This window comes from Lissotriton vulgaris, chromosome 5, assembly GCF_964263255.1.
Source record: "Lissotriton vulgaris chromosome 5, aLisVul1.2, whole genome shotgun sequence".
Classification (NCBI taxonomy): Eukaryota; Metazoa; Chordata; class Amphibia; order Caudata; family Salamandridae; genus Lissotriton; species Lissotriton vulgaris.
The window spans coordinates 345,158,125-345,176,646 of NC_141693.1; the positions used below are offsets into that span (position 1 = coordinate 345,158,125).

The 18,522-nt window shown below is 46.3% G+C and overlaps 1 protein-coding gene across 3 annotated transcripts in view; it reads right to left on the reverse strand.

Annotated features, from left to right (window-relative positions):
• Positions 1-18,522, reverse strand: part of PLEKHG5 (pleckstrin homology and RhoGEF domain containing G5) — a 575,902-nt gene that overhangs the window by 248,277 nt on the left and 309,103 nt on the right. For all 3 annotated transcript variants that reach the window (XM_086921583.1, XM_086921584.1, XM_086921585.1), the window contains exon 4: positions 2,701-2,761. In XM_086921583.1, coding sequence (XP_086777709.1) covers positions 2,701-2,761 — 61 coding nt within the window. The remainder of the gene's footprint in view (positions 1-2,700; positions 2,762-18,522) is intronic.

Genomic DNA, 18,522 nt, shown 5'->3' on the forward strand with positions numbered 1-18,522 from the left:
GTTGCTCTGAATACCCATTTCTCCTATGAGGTTACTATGGCTCCCCTTTCCTGCCCTAATTACAACCTTTAGTTCCTCTATTGGCAATACAGGAAGTATGGTAGGCCTCATCCCTCTATTGCCTGGTCATTAGGAGGGACATGGAAGTGAGATGGTGGATAGTGTTTTTTTTATTGGATTAGCAGGGTCATGTAGAGGCTGAAAGGCAGGAGAAACACATAAGTACTATTATGGGAAAAGGGTATTCAGACTAATTTCTCAGTCCCTTGAGGACATTACTATTATATAGATTTAAACTTATATACGGGTGCCCATGCCACTTGGTATGAATGCCCCAGGCCTCGCAACAGCTTCAGGCATGCCGGGATAATCTCCCAATGGAAAAGGAGCAATGGTGACAAACAGAAGAATGGTGGAAAAGTATGTTGTGCAAACAAGATTATTTTCACATAACTCGTTCAATGCATGGTGAAAACCAGTGAAAAGGTGGCATTTCAAGAATACTGGCATGATATGAGCTAATGTTATTCTTTTTTCTTCTCTGTAACTCAACCCAGCACCGCATCAAGGGACACCCGGTCTGCACCATAGGATCCCAGCCTTTCTTCTTGGGGCGTCACCCAGAGCCGGCGCAGTCTCCACCAACTTTGGGGTTACACAAGGACTCTCACTCAACTTCTCCGGCATATTTTATTGCCGTAAAAATACAACGTTTAAAACAATCGGTTTCTGCCAAACAGATGTTTTTGCATCATCAGGGAGCTGATGCTGCTTCCATATTTCCACTGCCCGCGCGCTGCGACAATTGCCTGGCCCGGCGCCATCTTGCTACTGTGCTACTGCCTGATGCGTCTGCACATCTGTTCGCTTCCTCGGTTAACACCGATACCTCACGGAGACCTCCAAAGGAGAGGAAACAAACCTTCTTTCATCCTGTTCTGCCAGGTATCAATGTGAGCACGTGCTCTAGTCCGCCAAAGGTCCTTCAAATGGAATATATTAACCTCATCGATGCTTGAGATATTCTTCTCCTGTGCTGGGCCATAATAGAACTGGGTGTGGTCATGACGAGCTCGGCTCGTCATGAGCACACGAGCACCGTGCCTCATGACGAGCTGAGCTCGTCATGAGCATCGAAGGGGTTAAGAGAAAGTGACCACCATGGTTTCAAAGTAACTCCTGTAAAAGTTACTCTTATAAAAACCTCAAGTTCACCATAAAACACTACACAGAGGATGGGTGAGCGGTTTCCTAAGCGGTGGGCCTTATTTGTTTTGGCAGCAAACCAAATAGCATTGTAATTTAATAGAACGTAATAGAGTGCGCGGCCGAATCGAATTTCACACTTTGTTTATCCGCAGTGCATGCGCCATGTTGTCAAACTACACACACATCTGCAGCTTGTGCCATACAAGGCCAAAGCACAGACAGCATCCTCTCAAAATGCACAGCAAAGCCTGGGCGCCAAGGAACCTGGTGCAAAACAGCGCCACGCGCCCTTGACAGCATCATTAAGCGCCTTATAAATATTGAAACGGGACCACGCAGGAACACACCTCAGGCTGCCTTAAGTAGTGAGATTGCCAATGCAATAATTTCTGCTCATGAAAAAAGAGGAAATATGATTAAGACGCAGAGCACAGTTACAAAGAAAGACACATGAGAAATGTGACCGTCTGGACACCTCGAGGCGATGGGGGGACAGTGAATGACGTAGTTAACAATTAAACATACAGAGAACATTTCTTGTATACAGACTGAGCTCCCAAGACACCACTGGGGGATTGTTCAATCATCACTACAGTACTTCATTTGAGGACTGTGTCGTGGCTGGAGGCTAAATGATAAAACATAGGTGTAGTGTCGCCTGGTTTGGCTGTGGTTAAAAACTCAGGGTCAGCAATTGCTCAGGACCATGCGTGGGCAAGACTTCCGGTCCAGGGTTTATACTGCATGCTGGGTCCTGTAGTCCTGATTTAATAACAGACTAAACAGTACAGTAAGTTCCAGAACGCGACTCAAAAATATAGATTTCATGAGCCACTTCCGCCGGAATCTGGCAAATATAAAAGCTGTGACGTCACCCACATGACCTCCTGCTAAACATTGACCCATGGCTTGGGCACTGCTGCCCCCCCCCCTCCCCCACACACACGTTTCTAACCACCCCAATCCACAAGGTGTTGCATTTATATTTCGCTCATGTAACGACGTGCCCAGCTCACTCTCCAAGGAGTCAATTGGAGAAGTTCCAAGTGTGGTCTTCGAGATACTATATGAGGTACCCCGGAGATATTTTATATCTCCCCTTTAAAAGAGGCTGAATTTTAACCAGGTTCGCCCAGGGCTTTTGTATCTGTAATTGTGTAAGGCGGATTGCATTTTTTCATCGTGGGTTATTCGAAATCTACGGTGAGAACTAGGTCTTGCCTGGAAATTTAGCTATCTCACTGGTAGAAGGCATTTTCTGTTTCAATGTGCGGTATATGTGTTTAACGGATCCAGCTTCTTCTCTTTTATTGATATGAATTGTAATTTTAATGTATTATGATTTAAATGAGCTTTGGATGCTGTGTAACTTTTATGGTTTTCTATACGCAAAACCGAATAAAGTTGTTATGATTTGATTGTCATTTTTGGGATGCATCAATCCAGCCAGCACAAGAGAATTTCACATTAAGGAATACACATTTTGCTTACATCAGTGTGTCGTCTTCTCGTTTTCTTCTTGGTGATCTTCAGTGCTGAACTTTTCTTGTCTCTAAAGGGAAAAAAATACAGCCATTTGTTTTCCAGACCGGTTCTTACAACATTACAAATCAGACTCCTCAACATTTATTGAATGAACGGGACTATAGGAGTCAAGGGCTGGTGTGCTCTCATTTTTGGCATTTCCATTTGTATTTATCCAAATTTATGTTTATCCTAAAAAAGATATTTCTTCATTTTTTTACGTGTAATTTTTTTGGGGGAAAGTGTATTCTCACATATATTGAACCAGAAAATGCACATTCACGTTTGCTAGTGCTAGTTCTACAACTATGTAAGTAGTCGTAAGCAACACAACAACACATTACTGCCAAACGTAGCACTGCATTCCAAGCAGGTCTGCAACCAACAAGACTTCACTGGGGAATCTTATCGGTTTTTTAAACTGCCTTTATGTACATCCCTATGTTATTATTGGAATCAGATTTCTGGTCCAATTTTCAGTTATCTAGGAAGTATATCCTAAGTAAAGGTTTTATGTAGGAATGGGAGACAATGGCATTTTTTTTTTTGCTTGTGCGGTATGCCTAATTTTTCTGAAAACTATGCAGAATCCATATTGCGACGCAACATAACAATTATACGCAAGAGCATTCTCATATGCAAAAACCACGCAACATACTTTGGGTCATTGGTTGGAGAAGACAATGTCTTGCAGCAGCGGTGCACATCAGTTTCATGACTATTGCAACACATTTTCTGCTAAAACCCATCATTTCGCTCAAACCAATCTGCCGGGATTGAAAACTGCATGGAAAATATGCAACGAGAGAAAACTAAAAACAAAACCAGCAAAAATCACGAATTACGCAAGATTTCACTTCCAAAAACGATCCATATTTTTCAGAATACATTTTCAGGAGCTGCAAATAATTTATATACAAGAGAACTTCCTACTGGCGAAAATCATGCGAGATACCATGGGAGACTCGTTTGAGTAGAAAATGTCTTGCGGCTGTAGCACACATCAGTTTCATCTTTCCCCACAAGTCATTTTTCACTCAATCCAATCATTTTGCTCAAACCGATCTGGAGGGAGTGAAAATTGCATGAAAAAAAGCACAAAATGGGGATAAAAATCACATGAAACAAGCAGAACCCAACAATCGTGAATTATAAAAGAATGCACTTAAAAAAGAAAATCGCCCTGGGTTCCTTGCTTGATGAAAAAAAGCAGTTTTTTTAAAATAAACTTTGGAACTTTATATTTGCCCTACAATTATTAAGTTGAAGACTTAGTCAATTATTTGGTGTGTCTCCTTATATTACAAGGGAACATTGCTTTGTTAATAGTGCATTTCAAACATTCGACCTATTGCTGCTTGAACTTGATGGCACATCAAAGCATTAATTCAGAAGAAAGCCAAGGGCAGTGTAAATGTTTACATCGTACAAAATGATAATATCTTACATCAATGATTAACTATTTGCCTATGCAATCCAATGCAAACTCTTCCTATGATACATTGAATAATGTGCAGGGCTCTTAATCCTAAACCTTTTTTTCTAAAAAAAAAAACAAAAAGAATCTTCAAATGAAGGTACTGCGGAGAAAGGGGATGGAATACCTTAGTGTACAGTTCTAGATTTTTAAAAATATTTAGTGCTCTCACCTGACACCAGTTATGTGCTCGATTTGCTTGTTATTTAGCACACTATAATGGACTTTTGGTGGTGAGAACAGCCCCTTTACAAACAAATTCCCAACCTTGATTCACAATATTGGCGACGTTGATGGTGGTGGAAGTGTGAAATGGCTGCAGGAGGGTTTGCACATGCAACGTTGAGATGAAGCTAATAATAGACTATAATCAGTTTTAAAGTATTTTTCAATCTTTGCTTATGGTCAAGCTAGCAGGAAAATGTGCATACATGTGTTTTTGTACTCCTGAATCAATAAGAACTCGAGGCACAGTTTAGGTGACTGAGCTAATGCTAACATGAGGTTTGCATTTGCATGAAACTAGTCACCAAATCAAGAGAAATACTGGTTGAAAATGGCATGTGGGCTTTTACTGGAATCAGAGTTTAAATCCCATCATCCAGGACGCTTTTTAAGGCTCTTGGATCTAGTTCCTGAATGTAACCAATTGCAGCGTCAGGAAGGACAAACTGAAAATGGCAACATGTCTTGTAGGAAGGACACAAGGTCTATAGTTAATTTTATCAGTGGTGGAGACCTGAGCTCCATTAGCTACCCCTTTTAGGCCAAATTCATTGATAACATAACATAATATGTGTATTTGTAGAACGCACGTTTGTCCCCAAAGGGATAGCTTGGTGCTGAATAACAGAAGTTTATTTTTACCCAACTCAATGGCACTCATTTTATCGACCTCAGAAAGGATGAAAGGCTGAGTGGACCCGCCGGGATTTGAGCCTGTGACCAGGAGGTCGAATACAGGCCCCTGCAGTGGATGCATTAGTCACTAAGCCACCAGACTCGGCATATCAACATTCGTCATTGCCTAGGTTGGTCCCCTTATCTATTAAACTTGGAAGGGGGGGCTAGAAAGAGGCTAGATGCTAGTTTCACATGCTAAATTGACATAGAATGGTATGGATCTCGCTTGGCTCCTCTCATAAAAAGCAGCGACCCGCCATACACACTTTAATTTCTTCAGAGAGGTAGGAGAGCAGCAAGCTGTTTCTGAGTCACCCACCCTTGTCAGAGAAGGTTCATGAACTAGCTGCCTTTGCATAGGCAACAGGGTGAGTTGACAGGTGGCGGCAGAGGGGAAGGATAAAGAGGTCTGACCATGAATCCCAACCTAGCATTTTAGCACATGGAACAGTGAGTGAAGTGAGAAATTAATGGCGCCGCCGCCAACACAAAAAGGTAAATGTCAGCAAGCTGCCTCAGCAGGTCTCGGGAGAAACATTACCACTGCGAGCCCTGAGGAGGAAGTGGCTGCAAAGTAGTCTAGTTCCACTGATGGGTTCCTTAGGGATTCTGAAAAACAGAAAGCGTTTTGATTCAGGGCCTCAGAAACAGACAGGATCAAAGAATAAACAGAATAAATGCTCCTTTAGCAATGTCAGTCTGATTTCTACATTCAGGGGTCCCAACTTGGGGAGAAGGGGCCGACTGTAAAGAGTTAATCAGGGCCCGCAATACACTAAAGGTGCAGCTTTAACTCTGTGCACCCGGTGCAAACAGGGACAGTGTGCCATATTACAGATGCTACCCGGCCCCCAGGGCAGACACAAGCTCACACCCTCAGTGGGGCAGCACATTATAAGACAGAGCGACGTTTGGAAGTAGCCGCTCCGTCTTTCACTTTGCAGGAGCATGGGCGGTTCTTCCGCGAAGGCGGAGGAGCGTCGCCCCACTGCTCTCCAGGCAGTAAAAATCTAAAAAAAATGATATTAATAACGTTATTATCGTTTTATTTTTCGGTTGTATCCTGCGGGCGGGGCTGGGCTCCGTGATGCCAGAGCACTGCAGGGGGAGGGGTGGTGGCACCCTTCAAGCATGTATGACTGTTTGGCCGGCAGCTGGCTTTTCAGAAGCTCCGCTTGTTGCCCGAGTCAGCCCTTGACTTCTAAACATGTACCTCAGTTTAACGTGCCGTCTGCAGGGAGGTAAGAAATGCAGCGCCGGTGGCGCACTGAGGCCGCGCGGCTGCTGCTGAGATGCGCTTGAAGGACAAGAAGTGGGTTGATATCAAGATGGGGCTCGAGGGCTTCGTCCCTGGACCAGACCTCAGCGGCCCTTGGGATGGAGGTCTGTCTCAGCAGCAGGCAGAGGCAGGGCTGGTTCGGGGGTTCTCTTGTTGTGCCTGGCCTGGGTGAGTTTCCAAAGTCAGAACTGATGGTAACTCCAATTATTACTGGGAGGAAATCTAAACGGGTGGAAGGAAGAAAACGTCAGAGCAGGTGCAGTCGTGATGGGAGGCGCGGCCAGCACAGCTAGTAGCAGTTTCCAACTTAAGGCTTCGTTAGAAAGAAGTGATTACGGCCAACGCGTCAGACGAAGAGCTCAGCACGGTTGTACAGCCCTGGCTATGAAAACCGTATGACAGTCTTCACTCCGCATCTAAAACGACGAGTTGCTTCGAAGCCCGGGGCGCCGCTGCAGACAGGGAGCTAGATATGACAGATTGTAGCTGTTAACAGTCTGACGGCCTCGCAGTCCGAAGAGCCTCAGAAACCTCCCCTTTCTCTGCTCCGCTGCGCTAAATTGTCATCTGCTTCGGAACGCTCTGACTGCGGGCTGAGCGCGCGCGTTGTGTCAGTAATTCCAACACATCTGTTAAATCAACACAGCACGCCTGCTCAGCACATAAAGCACGTATCTCTTCTGCTATTGCTGCGGATGTATGGCGCCACCTGGTGGAATATCCCAAATGTTTACTTAACCTTCACAATTACCAGCTTCATTCTACACACACTGTAGAGAACGTGGTCGTTATCCTCCGCAACAGAGGTTCAGAGCCATGCCTTCCTGTGTTACGCAGACAACAGAGTCTATGGTCCCTCTTTTACAAAGAGCCTGCCCTCCCTGCTTACTCTGGCACACAGGTTGCAGAATATGGCGTCCATGGTCCCTCTTTTACATAGACCACAGAGCCTGCCCTCCGTGCTTACTCCGGCACAAAGGCTGCAGAATATGGCGTCTATGAATCCTCTTTTACACAGAGCCTGCGCCCTCCGTGCTTACTCCGGCATACAGGCTGCATGATATGGCGTCTATGGTCCCTCTTTTACACAGACCATAGAGTCTTCCATCTGTGCTTACTTTGGAACACAGGCTGCAGAATATGGGGTCTATGGTTCCTCTTTTACACAGAGCCTGCCCTCCACTATTAAGTGTGCCCTCGGGGAACACAAACATCACACTGAAAAACAACACAGTGCTTTTTTTTTAGGTTTTGCCTAGCCAATGCGTACGAAGTAGGCATGCGCTAGAAAAAACTTAATGATGTCTGTGTGTGGGGACTGGACCGTCCCCACTCTCTCATTGGCTAGCTCCATAAATGGAGGCTAGCCATTGGGAGAAGGCTCTGTCCGTCAATCTCGGACCAGATTCGGGGGCGTTCCCGAGAATTTTTGGCTTTTGGCGACGTCACGCTACGTCAGCCAAAAGCCCTCGGGAACGCCCCCGAATCTGTTCTAGCATTGACGGCACTCGGCGCCCCTTCCACGAGTCCTAGGCTGCAGCTCAGGCCACCTCTTCCTGCGTCCCGCCGCCTCCGTCCGTCCCGCCACAGTGGGGCCCTGCAGCAGCCTCGGCCACCAGCACTACCATGGCGGGCGCTCTGCCGGGCTCCCGTGAGCTGAGGGAGCCCGGCGGCATCAGAGGCGGGAGAGCCCTGCAGCACCACCATGCCGCCCGCAGTGAGTAGTGCCTCGGAGTGGACGCGGAGAAGCCTGTGAGCTCACTGGCAGAGGTACACGTCTTACAGTCTGTCAACGCGGACCAGATTCGGAGGCGTTCCCGGAGGCGTTTTTGTGTTTTCTTCCGTGGGCGTGGTGTTCGTCTTCAAGATCGTCATCAGCGATCCGCGAGGGAGCCCACTCCTCGGGAAACTTCGCCGCCCGCCTGCCTGAGCTAGAGACGGGCCGCCGCGCTGCCCGCGGCGACCCGGAAGTGACTAGCCGGCCGGCCAATCCTAAGCGCGGCCGGCCGGAAGTGCCCGCCCCCCCACAGCCCGGGGGAAGAAGGAAGACGGCAGCCCAGGAGAAGAAGTATGGCGGCCCACGCGGGGGTCCCGTGGCCTGGAGGGAGCCCCGGGAGAAGCGGAGGACGTTGCCGGTCTCCCATGCTGAAGAGGGAGACCGGAGAAGTGCCCAAGAGATTGCCGCCGTCGCAAGGAGCCCCGGCCAGGACGGCGGCCCAGGAGAATAATTATGGCGGCCCACGCGGGGCTCCAGTGGCCTGGAGGGAGCCCCGGGAGAAGCGGAGGACGTTGCCGGTTTCCCATGCCGAAGAGGGAGACCGGAGAAGTGCCCAAGAGATTGCCGCCGTCGCAAGGAGCCCCCGCCAGAGTGCCCGGTAAGTTAAATGGGCTACAGAGCGCAGCAGCACCACCACCAGAGGCTTGGGGCTCGGAGCCGCACCATGGTGGACCTGGGCGGCTGCCCCAGGAGACCCCTCTGCGAGCCCCTGCCGCCCCCCGCCCTGCTCTGCTGGGCCCTGCTGCTGCTCTGCTTGGGGCTCGGAGCCGCACCATGGTGGACCTGGACGGCTGCCCCAGGAGACACCTCTGCGAGCCCCTGCCGCCCCCCGCCCTGCTCTGCTGGGCCCTGCTGCTGCTCTGCGCCCCGGAGAGCTCCGCGCTGGCAGACTTCTCAGGTAAGACCCTCTCTGCTTCCCAGCCTGTCCTCTCCCAGCCTGTCATCTCCCAGCCTGTCATCACCCAGCCTGTCATCACCCAGCCTGCCCTCTCCCAGCCTGCCCTCTCCCAGCCTGCCCTCTCCCAGCCTGCCCTCTCCCAGCCTGCCCTCTCGCAGCCTGTCCACTCCCAGACTGCCCTCTCCCAGCCTGCCCTCTCGCAGCCTGCCCTCTCGCAGCCTGCCCACTCCCAGCCTGCCCTCTCGCAGCCTGCCCACTCCCAGCCTGCCCTCTCCCAGCCTGCCCTCTCGCAGCCTGCCCTCTCCCAGCCTGCCCTCTCGCAGCCTGTCCACTCCCAGCCTGCCCTCTCCCAGCCTGCCCTCTCCCAGCCTGCCCTCTCGCAGCCTGTCCACTCCCAGACTGCCCTCTCCCAGCCTGCCCTCTCGCAGCCTGCCCTCTCGCAGCCTGCCCACTCCCAGCCTGCCCTCTCGCAGCCTGCCCACTCCCAGCCTGCCCTCTCCCAGCCTGCCCTCTCGCAGCCTGTCCTCTCCCGGCCTGCCCACTCCCAGCCTGCCCTCTCCCAGCCTGTCCCCTACCTGCCCTTTCCCAGCCTGTCCTCTTCCAGCCTGCCCTCTCCCAGCCTGTCCCCTCCATGACCTTTCCCAGCCTGTCCTCTCCCAGCTTGTCCACTTCCAGCCTGCCCTCTCCCAACCTGCCCTCTCCCAGCCTGTCCCCTCCCTGCCCTCTCCCAGCCTGCCCTCTCCCAGCCTGTCCTCTCCCTGCCTGTTGTCGTGTCCCGGTGGCAGCAGGCAGCAGGCAAGAGCGTGCACTGCGTCCCCGAAGTAACAGCCCTAAAGCAAGCAAGAAGTACGCCCCCCTCCCACCAATCCCTGTTAGGTAGTGGAAACTGTCCAAACTGGGGTGCAGACAGCCCCTCTCACCTTTCGGCCTGGTACCACTGCACCAGCTGCACTACTTCCCTACTGACCGTTCTCCACTTCAGCCCCGTCTAAATTACAATTCCTGCTTGTGACCCTTTTGCCTGCTTGTGCTTGTTTTCGTGACCCTGTTGCCTGCTTGTGCCTCCGTGTGCCCCTGTTGCCTGCTTGTGCCTCCGTGTGCCCCTGTTGCCTGCTTGTGCCTCCGTTTTCGTGCCCCTGTCGCCTGCTTGTGCCTCAGTTTTCGTGCCCCTGTTGCCTGCTTGTGCCTCAGTTTTCGTGCCCCTGTTGCCTGCTTGTGCCTCCGTGTGCCCCTGTTTCCTGCTTGTGCCTCCGTGTGCCCCTGTTGCCTGCTTGTGCCCCTGTTGCCTGCTTGTGCCTCCGTGTGCCCCTGTTGCCTGCTTGTGCCTCCGTGTGCCCCTGTTGCCTGCTTGTGCTGTGTGGGTGTGTGTGGAAGGCTCTGTGTGGCTGTGTGTGTGGGGAGCTTTGTGTGGCTGTGTGTGTGGGGGGCTTTGTGTGGCTGTGTGTGTGGGGGGCTCTGTGTGGGGGTGTGTGTGGGGGGGCTCTGTGTGTGTTTGTGTGTGTCATCTGCAAGAGATAAAGCTAGTGGCATTGTAAATGACAATGCCATTTATTTATGTTAAAAAAACATAAATAAAAATGTCAAGAGCAATGCCAATAGCTCTAACTTTAACAAAGGCAAAACCATTGCATTGTAAATGCTTGTTTGGCAATACATTTTATTGAAATTTTACAACCATCAGGGGGTTCTCCCGACAAATGATGGTCATGCAAGCCACGAATTACAGACATAGAAACTGCTGATGTGGGTAGCATTTGAGAAGCGATATCCCTGTTAAACCAACACCCTCCGCCCTTGCACCGAATTTCCCACTAAAAACATTGTACAGGCATAAAAACATATAAGCAGATCTCCCCGTTGGCCCAACCGCGTCTCTTTCTGAGGGTCTCCTAAATAGCAAGACTGTCTATAGAGTCTGACTCTACTGAGCAAGGGATGCACCTCCAAAAGGATTCTCTGTAAGAGGAACGTGCAAATAACGCCCAACATTTCATCCCCTAATTTCTGATAAAGGGTCACGTTGTACAGACTTTTAGGTTGGCAGGTTATATAGCATGCCGACAAACGTGGTTTACTGCACTTTTGAAAGTGCGTTATTTTTGTATTTCAATTGTTAAATATGATATTCAGAGCAGTGTTTTGTGAAACCTGTTCAGCCAGTCATGTTTTCTTTCACAGATCACTGCATGCTGGGATTTGTAGTTTAGTATTTAACATTTTATAGCTAGGCTAAAAAAATTCCAGCATGCAACGTGCTTCTGGATAAAAAAACAAAACCCAACTCTGGCTTGAGATGCCGTGCACGACACATGCCAGTTAGCTAGCTGAATATGAAGTGAAAAAACAAAAGGCATAAATAAACATTAATTTTTGTCAAAACATCTTTAATGCCATCTTAAACCCATTTCACGTTTTAGAATTTTGCTTACAATTGTTTTCAATTATTTTTTTTTAATTCCACGCATTGGTTTTATTTTGTCCACAAAAACTGAGGACACTTCTATTGGATATCATTATTTAATATGCTTCTCTACCCCACAAGATCACTTGAAACGATTGACCTGCTTGGCGGTTTTCACCCTGCTTATAGGTAGTGTAAAACACTGGAAAAAACACGTGTGCCAATCAAGGTTGGCTATAGTTGTGTGTTCCCTTAAACCACTCTAAAACCTTCATGCAGTGTTTACCATTATACTGAATAACGGTGGGGCAACAGATTGGCTATTTTTGGATGCCTGATGACATTTTTGTACACGTGTGGAAGTGGATGTCAATCTAAGACAAATTATTCTTTCCAAACACACTGGGCCAGTTGTACTACATATAGTAGGGCTAAAAAATAAATATTTAACAAGATATTCGAGTATCGTTCCCCAAAGGAAGCTTTAGAAAAGTGGTAGAAAATATTGCAGTTTAAGTACGTTTGAATTACTGTCCTGTTAATGCTGCATTTACCTGCACACAATACGTTTATGTTCTTGGCAGAATAGGATGTTAGTATAATAAAACGCTCTCTTGTTTTCTGGTGGGCCCCATGTCCAAGCTCTTTAAGACATAGAATTGTGAAATTGTATTCATTGGTACTGATAGAACTCCAAACAAATATTCTTGGTTTAAAATTGTTAGTATAAATATAGACTGAGATGTAACTGATGTTTGAAAAGGTTTGCTATTTATAGTATGTCCGAAGAATTAGCCATGCTACCCCCACATCATACATGGAATTCCATTAGGGTTTACCAGGTGTAGCAATTGCTGTCCTAGTTTACCATCCACGGTACTGCTGTTCCTACAAATTCTCTCAGGAGTCATGGTGACAGAGCAGGATCAAAAAGTGAACAGTGCTCTAAAAGCCCTGTTTCTTTATACTATTCAGTTTATATACTTTTCCCTTCCACCTAGAAACTGGGCAGCAACTACCTAGATGTTGAAGAGCAACATGTGCGTCAAATGGCTACCCTGTGCAGCCAATTACGATGAAAGTGGGTGAAGTCACTTCAACTACTTCCGGCATGTTAATGAATGAACGCCCATTGAAGTATAGAACTGACAGTCAAACTTGGAACACACCTTTAAGTGTTAGGACGATCAAATTGTTAGGTAGCAATACCTTTAATGAAAACATTAAGCAATAGTGCATGCCAATCTAATCCCGCCCTCATTTTTTTCAGAGGTATAATAATGACTTATCAGAGAAGGGAGCAATTACTCCAAGACAGAAAATATCTACGCTTAGTAATGTCCATTACAAGCATTTTCTCACCTCTCCCACTTTTCTAACTGATACCTCTTCAGCTAAGCATAACTACTGTGAGAGGTTTGCCTTTAGATTCTATGGTCAGTTCGGACTTCCAATGGGCTCTCTTCGGCCTGCTCGAGTATTTATGCCCTTATTTCTAAAACTCTCTCTGTGCCATCCCCAATTGTCTCACTGTCCACCCTCATCATAAAATCTAAATGTTTCTTTCTCCAAATCTGTCCTGCCCTCTTCATTCATGATTTTTAAATTGTTCTCTTCCTTTTAGCAAGACACATATGGCCAGCTACATGCTGTGCCTAGGACAATAACAACGTCTTGGGGAAGGGGAAACCGGCCATAGGTTGCCTGTGTTCTGGTTCAGGGAGGACCCGTCATGGCAGTATGGGCTGGACTATTCCCATGAGGATCAGGATCTAGACTGGCTATAGTTGTGTGAAAAAACACGTGTGCCAATCAAGGTTGGCTATAGTTGTGTGTTCCCTTAAACCACTCTAAAACCTTCATGCAGTGTTTACCATTATACTGAATAACGGTGGGGCAACAGATTGGCTATTTTTGGATGCCTGATGACATTTTTGTACACGTGTGGAAGTGGATGTCAATCTAAGACAAATTATTCTTTCCAAACACACTGGGCATATGGCTGGGTCCATGCTGAGAGCGCACTTTGAGCGAAAAATGATGGATTGGGATGCAGCCCGAGTAATTGCTATTGGCTGAGATTAATTCAAGCATTCCATCCATCACATAGTTGTTGTTGCAGTTGCCGCCCTAAGTACGATGGGTATGCCCAGACGTGGGTCCTGTGCTCACTGTGCCACTGGAATCAAGCTATACATAGCTGGCAAAACCGGACATAGATTGCTTGTTTTTCAACTCAGGGAGGACCTGACCAGGCAGTTCGGACTGGAATGTTCAGATTGGAGCAGCGTCAAGGCTGATTTCCATATGGCTGGGTCCAAACCAAGGTGGTATGTTGAGGGGAAAATGATGGATTGGGATGCAGCTCTGAGCGATTGGCAGAGGCTGAGATCAATTTAAGCATTCCACCCATCACCTTGTTGTTATTGCAATAGGACAGCAACAATGTCTTGGGGAAGACTCACTATCTACAAGGTTCATTCCTCCTTCCCTTCCCTTGGCCCTCCTCAATGTGGTAAAATCCCACAAGAACATCTGCATATTGGCAACTTTGAGTATCTGATTTAACCAATCAAAACTCACCCAAACACGAACCACCTTCTCAAACCCAAGAATCTCAACTTCTTCAAAATAGTCTCTTCCAAAACGTACTCAGCTGGCCACACTCTGGATGTTATTGTTTCCCCACCAGGACTCTACATGGTGAATGGAAAGGAAATCTCCCCATTATCTGAAGAGACCACCACTTCAGCTCTTTCAATGTTAACCTGCACACCAGTACCAGTTTCACAATATTAAAGACCAAAAATACCCTTCACAGACATTCCAACAGTTAAGTTTAAATACACTCAATTATCACCTTCCTGGTTCCTTCGTATCTCAGTTATATAAGAGAAGACAAGAAAAATCCAATAAGGGGAACAAGGGATATGAATTTTTAAAGCCTTAAATAAAAATAGCAGCATGAAGTGCTAAGAGCAAACTTTGGTCAAATGGTCAGGGTGTATACCAGGACCTAGGTTCGATTTGTGGAAAACTGCGATGAGTGTGGGTTGGATACAGAATCCAGGTATGGCACGGTCAGAAGTTTTACCGTTGGTCTCTGAAATGGTAGTCCTATATCTTCAGCTGGTCAAGAAAGCAGGCTGCGACTGAGGAGGGAGTCATGCGGTTGCCTAGTTGGTGGAAGAGGTCCTGGTGAAGCTGGTGACTTTTGGCAGAGAAGCTCAGAGTGAGAGGAATTCAAATTTCATGCCCAAAGATGGTTCTCTAGCAGACAGATAGTTTTTGAAGCTCAGACTCCTTCAGCAGAGCAGGGCGATAGGCTGTAGCCAAAGAGGGCTCCATAAAGCCATGAGGTCCCTATGAATTATATTTGCTGCTATAAAAGGTTCCGAGTGAGGAAACCCTGAATCCTCAGCCCACTGGCAACACACCTGGGTCGGATCAGCAGGTTTGTCCCGGTCTCCCAAGGTCTTTGGAGTCAAAACGTTTCCAAGTCCCAGGTTACTTTGACACAGCCCAAGGTTCCATGATTTCAGGAACAGCACTTGGCTTGGGGATCTAGACTCACTCTAGCTGGAACAACCAGCGGGGTCTAGGGCAGGTCCAGTTGAAACTGGTCAGCTGAGCAGTTGCAGGAAAGACCTCTTGTATCATCATGCAGTTTGTTGTGTCCCTGTAGCTTGAACAGGTGATCAGCCTTATAACCTTTGGACTCCACTTCTTGGTCCTGGGTACAAAAAGGAGAGCAAGTACAGACTTTGAGGGCTCTTCCCAGCTCTCAGACAGCAGGTTCGGTCCTCTTCTGATTTTCAGAGGAGAGTACTGTTGGTGATATATTTATGTCTGACACTAGCATGTGGGTATGGGTGACTCTCAGTCCCTCTCTAAACAATAGGATAAACGTTTTGAGGGTAACCCTACCAACATTTGCAGCATTTCCTCTGTGCCCTAAGATATATATAATGTCACAACCCTCCTCTTTGCCTAAATCCAAGATGGTGAAGCCCTTCTTCCCTTGTGCAGAGCCTATGCACCCTCAACAGAGGTATGGACAAAAAATGTGCAACTGCTCCTCTGTAGTCACTTGAAACCAGTGAATTGGGTCTTTAATAAATATTACAAAGAGTTCAAGAATAACATTTCTATCTGCTTCCTATCCCAAGATAACTTTAATACATTTAATATTGAATCCCAGTATTTTTCTATAAAAAATCTAGCCTTGCTACAGTGAAAATAGTGTTTGGGACTTTTTACAGTAGGGCTATGTTTAACATTACATTTCTACATTTCCTACTTTTAATTACAATGCACCTTGCCTTATGGGCAATAAAGCTACTTAGGAGTGACTTAATAATTTTTAAAAGGAAAGTGTAGACCTGCAAAGGGTGTATTTTGACAAGTCAAATTACAGCTGAAAAGCTGCTTTAGTCATGCAAAATTAGTAGGCCTGAAGCATTTTACACTGTCACTGTAGTGGATGGCATAATAGGTGCTGCAGTTCACTTATGACATTTAACCAACAGGCCGTAGGTACACTGTGCACCATATACTAGGGACTTGTAGGCAAGTTACAAATATCAGATAGGAGTAAACCAATTTCAACATGCTAAAAATCGAAGTACAGGCACTTTACCACTATTTAAGTGGAGTAAAGGGCACAGAGTTTTACAAGCAGCAAATACACACTGGGTAAAAATCTGGGGGTACACCACATAAAAGAGTCCCATTTCCTACAGATCTTTTTCGATTATCTCATGTTAGCAGAGTTAGGCAGGGTCCTTGCTATTACACCTTTTCTGTGCTTCCTTACCTTTAACATTGCCTTTGACTCTCCTGGCAGCACAGGGTTTCTCGCCTGTATCATGGTTGGCATGGAACACATTACAATGCATCCACCACAGAGTTACGTAAGTAAGATTCAATATTCACTTCTTATTTGGGATCTGCATCTGTCATCGCTTCAATATATATATCACTCTACCACTCTGTGTGAGGTCCTTGCAGAACATGAAAACTGAATGCCTGGAGTACTATCTCAGAAGTAAGTCCACCAGCAACCTCCATCCTTAGGCCAGAAGTGTATCTCTTCTGGCAGACAACACTGTGCTAACCGTCAAGTAACAGGTGACATCCATATTGCAAAGCATTGCTACACCCTAACAGTTTAAAAGAGCTAAGTCAGTCACCTAGATACTGATGGTAGGTATTAGCATATCTCACTCGTCTTGGCTTCATAGCAGGCTTAAGTGTATCTGCAACATTGCTGCAGGATGATAAAAGCAACCCTCTGCTTACCGTGCTTCACATCAAAACGTCTCCCTTAAGGCCAGGCTATAAACCCACCAACATGCACAACTGTGGTATGTATAGTGTTAGTTTACATTTCTCACTCATCTTCGCTTCACTCCAAACTTAAGCACGGCTACATATATGCTGAATCATGACACCATCGGCCCATGAGCACACAGGCTGCAATACAGGTTACACTATAACCCCTCACTTTCCAGCAGAGCACAACCATTGGAGATGCTTGCTAACCACCCACTAAGAAGAGCCCTATCAAAGTTATAACACTATAAAATAAAGCAACCACAACACAATGCAAATTGTTACAGGTCAAACTTAGTCTAAACAAATGTTCATTTGCTCAAATGAATGTACATTGAGAAATGAGAATGTAGATTCACTATAAGCATTGATCATTTTAACAACCAAAGTATATTGGAGCCTATCAAATGTACAATTGCACAAAAGAATATACATTTCGATAAGTGAATTTCTATTGACAGAAAGAATGTGCATTCTTACAATACTGGCACTGCATCACATTTACATCAGGCAACTAAACACACCATCAAAAAGCCATGGCCGTTCAGGTAAAGCAATATTGTAGGTTCATTTCCTCTTCTAAATAAACATTGGAACATGACTATTCAGGCTCTACTTACGTTCGGATTATGAATACCCTGGATGAAAATGTCTCCTTCCCCTTGGCAAAATCTAAGACCGTAGGAATTTAAATGTTATCGCGTGCGATAAATAGCACCAATTATTTCCCTAAACAATGTGGGGTAATATGCAGATTTAAGTGCGCTCTACCAAATCAGCATCTCCTCTCCATCCCCGAGTAATTTGAACAGGATTCGCAGACAAAACGTACAAATGGAACATTGCAAGAATCTGATGTTTGCTGCAAAACGTATAATTCTCATATATACAATAACAGGAGTTAACACACATTAGAATTAACTGGTGAAATTGTAATCTGGGACGTAGTCACAGAAGGTCACTTATTGTAAACCTTTAAACCATAGTTAAAGGTATAAAAGCGAGGACTAAGGCACTTGGCAAGTATATATTGTAAAAATGTTAAAGTGCATCAATTAAAGTACTTTTGAATGAAAACATAGACCCCTCTATCTAGTTCCGAATGTCCACCATTACTCCAAACACATGACATCATTCTATCTATTATTCATGAAAAGTTAAGATAATTGGAGAGGACTTTGATTTTTAAAAGCAATGTCACTGATTCCTTTTAGTACTTTTGAGACTTTTTATTTGTAGGTGTTGAAGTATGCAGTCTTACATTTTTTTTAACCTGTTTTTTCATTTTATGAATATACTAGCAGCCCGTCCCGACGTTGTCCGGGTATGAATTGCTGCCGGCCAGTAGTATATTGTTTTGTAGGATTTCGTTTTGATAGCATTTCTTATCTGTGACAGGCCTGTGAAACGCTCCGATTCACAGTGCACTGCTGATGCACTTAAGAGTGCGCGTTCAGTAGTGTGTGAACTGGAGTTTCCCTACTTTATTTTTCTTTGCAATATTATATAGCGCGAACTCGACAACATGGCATGAGCACAATTTACATTACAGAAGAACACATTCATTTGTGGTAGTCACGGGGAGACAAAGCGATTTGCCTGGAATCACAGGATGTTGAGCTGATGCTGAGATTCGAACGTAGCTCCCCAGCTCTAAAGTTCGCAATTCTAGAACTTGTGGCGGGAGGTGTGTCTAAAAGTGTAGGTCAGTGCTGGCCAT